This window comes from Zonotrichia albicollis, chromosome 1, assembly GCF_047830755.1.
Source record: "Zonotrichia albicollis isolate bZonAlb1 chromosome 1, bZonAlb1.hap1, whole genome shotgun sequence".
Classification (NCBI taxonomy): domain Eukaryota; kingdom Metazoa; phylum Chordata; class Aves; order Passeriformes; family Passerellidae; genus Zonotrichia; species Zonotrichia albicollis.
In genome coordinates, this window is record NC_133819.1 from 105,517,290 (window position 1) to 105,529,831 (window position 12,542).

Genomic DNA, 12,542 nt, shown 5'->3' on the forward strand with positions numbered 1-12,542 from the left:
GCATGACTGTTTTCTACAACCCAATGAGTTTTCTGCCCTGCTGGCTGAGCTCTTTTATCTTACACCTTCAGAGAGGGCTTTTTCTTGTTCCTCCCTGGAGTCAGTTTTCTCCCATGTAGGAGTTAGCTGGTCTTGCATATAAGCAGAACATTCTTGGCATTGTGTGCCTCTCCTCTTTCCCTACTGCCTCACTGGAGAAACCTGGCTTGGGCACACAGAGCTTGGAACATATCCATGACCAAGCAGGGTGATCATAATGGTGACATTTGTTGTTACAAAGCTCCATAATACCAAAATGACTATGAAGTGAACTTTCCAGGGTGTTCTTACTCATAGTTATGATGTGGGACAGTTTCTCTGAGGCTTTGCAGGTTCTTTCTGGTGGGCAGGTGGGGGTCACCAATGGGCTGGTGTGGTGATTAATATGGCCTGTATTATCATTCTGTGAAAAGCAGTGTCTTCACAACTCTTACCCTTGGTGTTCACAGAGCTTTTGTAGCATTTCCGTGGAGTTTCTCCACTAAGATGCTTTTTCATTAGTTTCTGGGCTGACAGCAGATGTTCAGGGAAGGCACCATACAAACAGAGCTATGGACTGAAAGCCAAGATAGGAGACCACCTGCAAGCATAGGGATTCTGGTGCTTGTATGTTTTTGTAGCCTCCACTTTTGCTTGGACTTAAAATATTATAGTGTACTTGGAAGAATAATTTCTCAAAGAAATCATCACTATTTCTGCTAAATGAGGTCTGGGTGTGTAAGTCCGAGGCTGTAGACAGAGTCTTGTAAAACTATGTTTTATTAAATTGAGTTGAGTGATTTTTCATGGAGCAAAAAATATTTTACATGGTGTTTCACTTGATCTCTAAATAGCAAGGAATAAAAAGCTTAGAGACAGTTTGAATCATGAGATTTGCTGTTCAAGACCAGCAAAGTCATGTAATTATGCAATCACACTGTCACTGCCATCATAGAAGTCAAAGTATGGATTCTCAGGTGTCTTGAATGGAGTGTAGTGCATTGGAGTAATGTCAGTTCCCTGGCTTTACAGTGAATATTGTTCTTTCAATGTATGTGTAGAAAAGCTCTGGAGAGTATGAAAACCTGTATCTCAGGCAATAATTTAACTGTGACTCCTGTCACAGTGCCATGTTACAGAATTGCAAAACACTTAAAAACTGGTAGAAAATTAGTTAATGACCTGTGCAGATGGGATTTGTGTAATGTTGGTGCAAGCCCTGATTAGCAGCTTCCATTAGATCCCCGTCAGTCACTAGTAGCTATAGTGGCTCCTAGACTTAGACATGCTGGTTTCCTTGCAATGAGGATCAAGAGCTTATTTTAGTACAAAAATGTCCATTTTCACTATGTGAAAGACACATTGAAGGCCATGAATTTATCTGCCTTTGACAGGAAAAGTACACAGTTAATTTTTAGGTTTTATCTGCTGATCACCTCATTCCTACTAGAAAAAATAAACCTTTGACATTCATAACTGACTGGCTTGCAGGAATCTAGATACATACCTGATATCTCTGTATCTGTATTAGTCATTTAATGGTGTATGTTTTATGCCACTGTGATACCCACTCTATCAGATGCCAGTGCTGTAGGAATGTCTGACCTGTCCCTCATTCCTGCTTCCTTTTGTTATCCAGAGGCAGTAGAAGACACCCATATCATATTGATTATTTGCAATTGATAGAAATTAGTGACTGTAATCCTTTCATTTTAAGACTTCTTCTGAAGAAAGTAAGCAAAATAGTGTTGCAAACTTAGGTGCAATAATAAGGTACTTAAAAGAGAGCAGCCCAGGTAAGTACATGTTAACCTGATTCCCAGTTTTGGTGTATCTTCCTTTTCATTCCCTTTTGCTCTTTCCCCAAACAAAGCATTCTGGAAATGCATTGCAAATTCTCCTTTAAAAAAGAATATTAAGGTCATAAAGCTCATTATCCCCAGACTGAGGAGGTTAAAATGCAACATCTAAATTTGGGTATGAGGTATATGCTTCAACACTGCCTATATGACATTTATTAAATGATTCAATTTAATGTATTATTTTATTTGCACATTATACAGACGTAATATCCTGTTTGTTTTCTTTCTGGGAGAAGAAAATGTCCATTGGCAGTTCTGAATTCACAACAGGCTCTCCAGCTGATGTGCTGTACCTTATCGAGTCAGACTCTGTCCTACACCACAGGAAAGTAATGAGTAGTCTAATTGCACTATATATTATTACTCACTGAAGCAGATCAGAATTTTTTAAACGTTGATTCTTAATTTGTGTAAAAATCAGGAGAGTGGAAGAGCAGACAATCACAGTTTAGTACTTCTTTTTGTAGAGTCAAGATCTTTCCATGCAATCCTGCATATTGCCAGCCATGCTCCTGAGAGGATTGAAAAAGTCAGTCTCTTTGTGTCAAAATTTTGCTGACAGATACTGTTAGAATCTTGCAGACTTTGTAGTGTATTTAGATATGACTCAGAGGTTAATTATGTGTTAGGTTACCTTAGTGACTACAGACTTTATGACACTCCTAGTGGCGAATCAACTTGCTTTTAGCCACAGGGATGAAGAAAGTAAAGCCAAGCCCAAAATTTTTAGGCACATACTGTCCTGGTACTGACCAGCACAGTTTTTCACCAAAAGCACATGGATGGAAACAGGAGCCAAATTTAAATATGATACCTGATACCACAAATATATGCAAACTAAAAATTGTTGGATGCAGACAGAAAAAAACCCCCACCAATTTTTATGATGCCATTGGTGGGATGCCTCTCTTTTTGTTTTTTTTCTGATATGCATACCATTCACAAGGGCCTCCTCAAGATCTGCTAATCTGCTAAAGCTTAATTATGCTTTTTTTTCCTCAGTTACTCCCACTTATTGATCTCCCCGTGCACTTGGAATGGGTTGACTGGCCAATATATTTCTCTTTATGACTCCCTGTCCACTGTTCAAGATTAAATTATATTGTAAATATCACTTGCCTGGTGTGATTGCTGACACAGAAGAAAAAATTAGATGTTCTCTTGAGAGTTTTACCCAAGGCACTGAATTGTTCATATTACATGCCAAAATGTATTAGGGAGATAATTTGAGACCTCATTTTCTTTTGAACACCTTTAATAAAATACGTGGATAGATGAATTTTAGAATATGTATCCTTTTATTGATGTCTAGATTTTCATTAAGGTGATGCAATGTGACAAAAAGGCCCCACATAATGGCTGCAAAATATCAAGACCTTTGCAAAAAAGCAATGTTTTGCATGAGGAACATGTGGAAGTTTCTTACCATAATCATATTTTCCATTTGTTCATAAATTTTGAGAACTGGGGAAAGGAATTTCACTGACAACATTCCATAGTGTGGGATTAAATAAATAAGCAAATTCTGAGAACCTTGGGAGTTTAGTATGGAAATCAGAAGCTATCTTTGTTTACCACAGAGCATAAAATGAGAGCACAACTATAAACAGTACTGCTAAGAATCATCATTGCTTCAATTTGTACACATGATTAAATGCCCTCCTCACTCAGAGCTGAACATGCACATAAACACATTAAGTGTTTACATTGCCTTCCATCTCTGTCCCAGTGCTTCAATTTCTGGACCTGGCAGACACCTGATGATTCAGAAGTGTCATCTGACTTTTGGAATGGTATCTTAGAAGAACCACACTCACCAAACAATAAAAAAAATCAACATCCCTCACTCCTTGGTCTCTCAACAGACAAAGATATTAGACTCAAGGTGCTGTGGCCCTGATTATGCCTAATTAGGGTGTCTCTGTTGGTGACTTCTCTGTTGGAGAAAAGAAGACTTCCCCATGGTTGAGGAGGATTGAGTTTGAGACCATGGAGTCAAACTTGACATCCAGAAGCTCATGGGCCCTGATGGGGTGCGATGCACCCCGGAGCATTGAAGGAACCAGTGGACATCATTTTTAGACCACTCTCAATCTTCTTGAAAGGTCATGGCAGTCAGGAGAGGTACCTGAGGACTGGAGGAAAGCAAACGTTATCCCTGCCTTCAAAAAGGGGCAAGAAGGAGGACCCAGGCAAGCACAGATCCATCAGCCTGTGGAGTGTTGACCCTGGCAGGATGTCAGGTGCCCACCAGAGTTGTTCTATCACTCCCCTCCATGCCTGGACTGGGGAGAGAAAGAAAAAAGCCCCAGGAGCTGAGATAAGGACAGAGGGAGTTCACAAACCAATTACCATCATGAGTAACAGTGAAAACAGATTCAGCTCAGGGAACCTAACTGAATTTGTTACCAGTCAAATTCAGAACAGGATAATGAGAAATAAAACACCATCCTCCCACCCCTTTCTCCTTCCTGAGCTCTGCCTCTTCCCCCACTTAAGTGGCACAGGGAGACAGGGAATACTGCTGCTCAAGAAGAGGAGTCCCTCCTCTGCCCCAGCATATTCTGCATTCTTCAGTCTTGGTGAATGAAGCCAGAGGGGCTCAGGGGCATTTCTCTAAATCTTTTCTAAGACAGAAGGTTGAACATATATCTAAGGGAAAGAATATGTTTCTCAAAGATGTGTTTTATGAGTAAATTTGGAACACATGAGTAGACAATATAGTTAAATGAAATTTGTAAAAAACTAAGGTGATTTCTGTTCAGATTTTGTTATTTTGCATTCATTTGCATTTTAATTACATAGATTTAAATAGGCATTTTTCTAGCTACTAGATTATTCCAGGAATTGTTATGCATTAGGGACACCACATTGGGGACAAGGATGAATATATTTGTATTGTTCTTACCAAGGGCATCCTCAAGAAAACAAAAGCAAATGTAACACGAATGTTGAAAGTAGTAAGCATTCTTCCTCCTTACAATGCTGTATCTCTTTAATATCTCCTTTATTCCTATGCCATCAAGTAGTTTTGGTCTGCTATCTATAGAATTGCTATTTGCACTGTTTATTAATGTGTTCATCAATTGTCTTGCCCTATTTCATGAATAATTAAGTGTTCCTGTTTTGGCCAAAAAATACCAATAAAATGAAGGACTTAATTGGTTTCCTATCATCTACTCATGCCATGAACAGATAGCCCTGTCTCCAGCTGCTAATTGCACTAAATATTGATGTATAGGTTCAGACAACACAATTATGGAATATGATGCATATTCTTTGAAAAATACTGATGAAATCAGAGACTGTAGGATAGAAATTTTTTCTAGACATATATTAACATATTAAAATGGGATTGAGGTGTAAGAGGGATTTTGTGTTTGGAGTGATTTTGTGCAGAAGAATTGTCCACTGAATATGTAAGAAAAGCAACACTTCTTTCTTCAGTGGTGGGCATAGTATACTTATTCTTCCCTTCCTGGAAGGTGCAGTATGGTTCATAATTGGGTTTTTTCCTAATTCATTGCACTTTCAATGCGGTGGCAGCAGTAATAGAGTTAAGGTAAAATGAAGCTATATTCTAGTAAATGCTTATGTGGGACTTTTTATCACAATTTTCATGACGAACTAAATATTTCAGTGCTGTTTCACTAGAAAAAAAACCCCTTTCTTAATGCATACAGTAGTCTAGGAGTTGGGAATAAATTACTACCACTTCTTTTTGTTGCACTCCTTTTGTTAGGTTGGTTTTTCTCTTTTGGTTTTGGTTTGATTTTTATATCACTCTCTGGTTTTTGCTTCTTTGTTTGTTTCTTCTTTTTTTCCTCCTCTTTTAAATCTGATTTTTCATAACTCTATGATCTTTTGCTTTCACAAGCATTTTCTCTGCTATTCTCCTTATCTGTTCATCTGATTCCTTTTGGGCAGATCATCCTATCTATCTTCTGCTCTTTTCTCCAGTACTTCCTCATAAAAGATCCATTGACAGCTCAGACTCAAAATACATGCATTTTTTCCTCCTAAACATTTCCATCCTACTTGCCATCCAAGCTCATATAGCAGTGCTTAGCCAATCTTCCTCCACAATTTTTTTTGAAAGCCTGTCGTTTTCTCTCTATACAGACAAATGTCACTTTTCAGAAGCTTTTTCACTTTTTACCACTTTTTGCACATCCTCCTTAGCATCCATATTGCCAGTCCATCCAAAACACAGCTGGTAACATGGCTGTTCTCATTGGTCAAACCATGGCTTCATCTTTTAAGCTTGTTTTTAGTTTCAAGGTTCTCCACAATATTCTATCCCAGTCTGTAAGCCAGATCAAGGGTTTCCTGATCCCATCCATTTTCTGTACCAGTATATTAAGGCTACATTTTCTTGATAATTTCGTTACATGTCCTGTGCCTGTCATGACTTCACTATGCTGTAAATTATTGGTCCTTTTGGTTCTTTGCCTACATATACTCTTTTTTCTACAGTATATGAAAATTTCATAGTCATTCTGATAGGGAAAAAATGGAAATAAATTGCTGGTTTAGGGCATGTCCCAGTTAGTTGTACTCTTTCATATCTTTCTCCTATTTTTGAGGCAAGGTGTATTTTTTTTTTTTATCTTATATAGCACACCAGTCTATTTTTAGCCTTAAGAGAATTCATCCATCATTGTAAGGACTATTGCATGATTGCAAATGGATTTATGGAATTGAGTAAAAAAAAAAAAAAAAACTGGCTGAAATTTTGTTTTCATAAGCCTTGATGTGTAAAAGATATTCATAGATAGCAAAGACTGAACTATTTTTTATTTTGTCTCTGTATCCTTTAGAAGTACTCTGCTTGATGGGGTATCTTTGTTCAAGTCACATGTTCAGTTACCTAACTAATTAATCTACTACTACATCCCTTTGGATGTTACTCAATTACACAGACTAGTAGATCATATTTTTAAAACTATGGGAGGAATGTAAAATTCTCCTTAGAAGTGCTTAGGATTGTCACTACAGTATAATTGACAAGTAATTGACAAGTACAGCTCCCTAAATATATTATTTTCATGCTTTTAAAGGTGCCTTTAGCCATTCTCCCCTTTAGGTAAATCAGTCAGCTTGTCCATTTGGAATATTTAAGAGCCTTTTGTGGTGTTTTGAAAACTTTTTTTTTAATTCAAGGTCTCCTGAGAAGGAACATTTTCTGCATTGCAGGGATCCAGTGAGGGGGAATAAAATGCAGGACATCCAGATTAGCTTTGAAGCATACTGAAAAAAAAAAAAAAACTCCTCTTTAGCTTGCTGCAGGTTCAGAAGAAAATATGAAATAAATTCTGACGAAGTGTGGAGCATGCTTTTCTAGACTGACATTACCTTAATGCTATTTTAGAAAACTTCATTGTCACCAATTTGCCAGTGGGTACAATATCTACAACCTGTTAAAACATGAACTTTAGCTGAGAAAGTGCTGGAGGAGCAGAGTGGAAACATGTTTGCTATGCATGTTTGTCCTTACTCCAAGAAAGATCTCAAGAGCTACATTTACAGAAGTATTTATGTGATTAGCCATGCCAGAAATTAGTGAAGTAGCTGAGTGACTCCTATTTCAGTGCAGTATAAGAAAGCATCCTCTAGGGAGTCCTCTGCCCTTCAGCTTCTCAGATGGCACCATGAGACTGCTTTGCCACACCTGAAACCTCACAATTTACACACTGGTATCTCATAGGTTGCATCCAGACTTTTGCTAGAGTTGAGGGCTGAAATGAGGAAATCTGGCCTCAAACAGAGTGGTCATTATATCACTTGGGATGAAGATTTCCATTTTCAATTTGCTGTAATCCATATTCTACAGCATTGCAAGTCACTTCAGACAAATAACTGCAATCAAGAATTAAGTGTTATTGTTATTAACTGCCATTGTTGTGTGCAAGGTTTGGTTATCCCAGTTCTTTTAATGGTAGGAATATGTAGGGATATATGAACACTGTTTAGAATAATGAAAAATTATTGAGAAATAAATCAAGCCATGCATCAGCAGAATAAGATGGGGTTTTTTTTTAGTGAGTAGGAGCCAGAAAATAGTAAATACAAACCCTACAGATATATAGGATGTTAAATAGTTGGTGTGGCTTTGTTTTGACAGTTAGTGTAATTTATTGTTATTTTACTCTTAATTTGAAAAGAACTTACGGAAATAATGTCTTGTTGTTGCCTTGAGATGATTACAGTCCAGGCAGATGACATGGAGATTGAGTAAAAATAGGAGATTGAGTAAAAGGAGATTGATTAAAAATATTCATTGAAGCAAAAGGTTTCCCATTAATTGTGCCATGATTTGAGTTTGGCCCAAAGAAGCCCAGAAAGTGTGAAATTAAAGAAAATATATTTTTTAATGTGTCCATTTGGCCTTGAGAACATGCAGATGGGCATTTAAGGAATCCTGGGAGGTCCCTGTCCATTAATATTTTCAGGACTGAGGTTTTAGAGTAGAGGTGGCAATACCTATCTTGCTTTTCATATTGAAAACATTGCCTTGTGTCTGTTTGCAGCTAATGGAACAAGAGAATTTTTCTTGTGTACTGCTTAGGTATCCTTATCACCATGCTGGATGTGGGAAAGATTAAAGGATAAAAAGAGTCTGAGAATGTTTATTTCAGTTATTTTTGCAATAAGAAACTGTGATGGCGTTCACAGGGGTCTTAGGTTAAGGGAAGAGACAAGGACTTGACTCCATGTTTCAGAAGGCTTGATTTATTATTTTATTATATATATTACATTAAAAGTATACTAAATAGAAGAAAGGATTTCATCAGAAGGTTAGATAAGAATAGAATAATAAGGAGTGATAACAAAAGTTCTGTCTTAGACTCTCTGTCTGAGCCAGCTGGGCTGTGATTGGCCATTAATTAGAAACATCAGCATGGGCCAATCAAAGATCCACCTGTTGCATTCCACAGCAGCAGATAATCAATGTTTGCATTTTGTTCTTGAGCTTCTCAGGAGGAAAAAATCCTAAGGAAAGGATTTTTCATACAAGATGTCTGCGACAAGAAACAAAGAATGTTAAGTGTGCACATGCTGTTTATTCTCTCAGCTCAAATATCTTATGTGTTCTGTTATATTTCTTTCTTTCAGGCCTTTCTCTGAATTCTGCCTGTCGCACAGCCATACGTATTAGATGACTTTGGGACTCGTTTTCCACCAAGGATGAAGGGATTATCCGGCAGCCGCAGTCACCACCACGGGGTTGCCTGTGACCCTGCGTGTGACAGCCTGCCCCACCACCAGGACAGGAAGCCATACTTGTTAAACCCGGTGGAGCCCCACCCCGCAGACCACCCTTACTACACTCAAAGGAACTCTTTCCAGGCCGAGTGCATGGTGCCCTACAACGATCAGATTGCCAGCAGCACGTTTCCCCGGAGGCATTACAGCTCCCACCACGAACTCAAGGACGAGTGTGCTCTGGTTCCCCACGGAACTGCCAACAAGACCAACCGCATTCCTGCCAACCTCTTGGACCAGTTTGAGCGGCAGCTGCCCCTGAATCGGGATGGCTACCACACTCTGCAGTACAAGCGAACTGCCATGGAGCACCGCAGCGACAGCCCGGGCAGGATCCGGCACCTGGTTCACTCTGTCCAAAAGCTCTTCACCAAGTCCCACTCGCTGGAAGGACCATCCAAGGGGAGCGTCAATGGGGGGAAAGCGAGCCCGGAGGAGTCACAGACGATGAGGTATGGGAAGCGCAGCAAGAGTAAGGAAAGGCGATCAGAAGGTAAGCCCAGATCCAATGCATCAGGATGGTGGAGTTCAGATGACAACTTGGACAATGATGTTTGCATTTATCATGGTCCCAGTGGGGTCATGACCATGGGAAGATGCCCCGATCGCTCTTCTTCCCAATACTTTATGGAAGCCTATAACACTATTAGCGAGCATACTGTGAAGTCCTCCAGAAGCAATAATGATGTCAAATGCTCTACCTGTGCAAACCTGCCTGTGAATTTGGACTCCCAGTTAATGAAGAAAAGCTCTTGGTCCTCTACATTAACCGTGAGCAGAGCCCGTGAAGTTTACCAGAAAGCATCAGTTAACATGGACCAGACAGTGGTGAAGGCAGAGACGTGCCAGCAGGAACGGTCATGTCAGTACCTCCAGGTACAGTGTGGAGAACTGGTTGCTGTTAACTGTGCTCTGCCTTGTCTCAGGTGTTTGTGGGGGATGGAGGTTTGCTCTGATGTCCCAACTTTCCCCAGAGGTCACTGATCACCAAACAAGGGGTTCTACTACTAAAATTAAAAATATATCAACATTTTTGGGGGTTTTTTTTGGTCCAGAATTCAGTATTTCAAAGTAATGGTTCATGTTAGAACAGGATTAATTTTTTTTTTCATGTGGGAAAAATAAGACCTTTCTGTGTACCTTTTGAATTTATAAGGCTGTCACAGTAGGGGTAGGGGGAATTGGATGTTTTAGTGCTTTCATTTAGCATTGCAATGTCAATTAACTGAATGTTACCAGGATACAAATTCTTTGATTTCTGTAATTTCAATTTTGCTTTCATTTAGTGCTCATTTTTTAAGAAAGCTTTTGAGACCCTTTTGAGAAACTATGGGGTACCTCAATACTTTCTCCAGCAGGAAAGCAGCCTACTTTTCTTTTTGCGATAGAATATAAATTCTCTTAAAACAGTTATTGTAACGTGTCCAGATTTGTTTATCAGGCTATTCCTCTTTTTTATGGCTCTGAGTCAAAAATAAAAAAATCAAAAGGTTGAAATTATTGCTTGTTCTGATTATACATTTTAGGAGTACATCACCTACTCCCTCACAAGCTGTTTGCAGTTAATACAGCGTCACTATTTTTCACCAGTATTGTATCTTTAAATGTCAAGAATCAGATGTCTCCTCTTGGAGCTATCATACTGCCGGTGAATGTTTGTGGCAGGAACATGGATCAGAAAATATTAAAACTGTTTCATTCTTAGGAGAGCTGTGGATAGCTTTTATGCACTTTAAAAGAAGCACTTATGGCACATCTAAGTGTGTGTGTAAGATGGAACAACGTTGCACAGAGAAGAGAGAAGACCATGAGGAAAAAAGAGGTTTGCTAAGATGATTCGGTTTCATTTTAATGTAGTGGATTCTTTTCTATTTGTATAGAACTGTAGCAGGTTCTCTCATATGGGTGCTTTAATGAGACAGTCAGCTTCCACATTCTGTTGTTTAAGTCACTATGCAGAGAAAGCGTAGGACTGAGGCATCAGCATTTAAAAATTGATCTTAAAACATTTTATGGAGTGTCGTGCAAAATAATTTTGATTACCAGACTCTGGGATGCTAAGTCTTAAATGTAAAGGAATGGAAATGTATATTTTCTATCAGTTGTTTAGGAGAGTGGGGTGGGGGAGAGGGGGCAATACAAATGCTCAGTGTGTTTACAGCTCTGCGTATGGGCTGGGGAGGGAGAGGGGTTTCAAAATAGCCTCAGGTTGCAACCTTTTGAGCATTTGTGGGTTTTTTATTAAGTATATTTTATGTGAATTTTGTGAGTAAGAAGAAATCATAACTTTAGGCTTAAGTGTTGTGGTTACTTTGAACCCTGAGATTTTTCTTGTTGGTATTTTTGTTTACTCCTTCAGCCTTCTCTTGGGTTTAGATAAAATAGCTGACAGTTCAGTATGTGACCAGATGGCTAGAAAAGAGTGAAAAACTGTGCCAGCATCAGCTTTAAACGAACACCTCCATAGGGACCTTTAGATAATGTTTAACTGACAGGAATAGACTCCTCAAGTGGAATTAGAGGACATTATCTGTGTCTGTATGAAAATATGTCCAACAATTGTCAAGGGCAAGAATAACTAAATTCTCACTTAGAATCACTACTTCTCACTGTGTTTCCCATTCTGTATCAGTTTTCACTTAATTTTGTTTTATTCTTTCTAATTGCATGCCATTGTAAAATCAAGGGAAATATAATTACTTTAAAACTGGTTTTTTTTTTAAAGGAGAATCTTAACCAGGCATCAGTTAACATTGGAAGTAATATTCAAATAGAGTACAGTAGATTTGAGGAAGCAGGTCAGGATTATTCTTCTCTCTTGGCAGCTTGAAGGGATGACAAATGCATGTAGGTATTTAAAAAGTCAGTCTATTTTGAATGCATCCCCTTGCTTTTCTCTTCGCTATATCACTTATCTTTTTACACTGCGAGCCCTTTGGGGCTTGGACTTTGTTCCCTTTTGTGTTTCCACAATGCACAGCACAATGGGACACAGAACCCAATTGAAGCCCTTTGTCTGTCCTGCAATATAAATATATATTAACAGCAGCAGAGTTCCACTCTGTTAGTGAGTTGTAGAGTTACTCTGTGCATCTGCTATTTCCAGGTGCACTTCTCATTATTGCACCAAAAGGCTGGTGTCCTGTGTTAGAACGATTGGAAAGGCACAAAATAAGATGAAAGCTGCAAATTCACAACAACATTGGACAACCCTGATCATTTAATTTCATTGTCATGATGCTTCTTTGTTGCTTTCTATAACTCACTAAATGTTAAACAGATTTATCAACTTGCTTGTAATTTAATTTGTCTGTGGTCCAGGACATAAACTCTCAGGACATAAACTCTGATCATTCAAAGAGCAATTGTTCATGCAATCTCTTCTTGTCACAGTAT

The 12,542-nt window shown here is 38.7% G+C and overlaps 1 protein-coding gene across 11 annotated transcripts in view; it reads left to right on the forward strand.

Annotated features, from left to right (window-relative positions):
• Positions 1 to 12,542, forward strand: part of DLGAP1 (DLG associated protein 1) — a 399,529-nt gene that overhangs the window by 256,279 nt on the left and 130,708 nt on the right. For all 11 annotated transcript variants that reach the window (XM_074549059.1, XM_074549033.1, XM_074549041.1 and 8 more), the window contains one exon: positions 8,997 to 10,022. In XM_074549059.1, coding sequence (XP_074405160.1) covers positions 9,069 to 10,022 — 954 coding nt within the window. In that variant the 5' untranslated portion in view covers positions 8,997 to 9,068. The remainder of the gene's footprint in view (positions 1 to 8,996; positions 10,023 to 12,542) is intronic.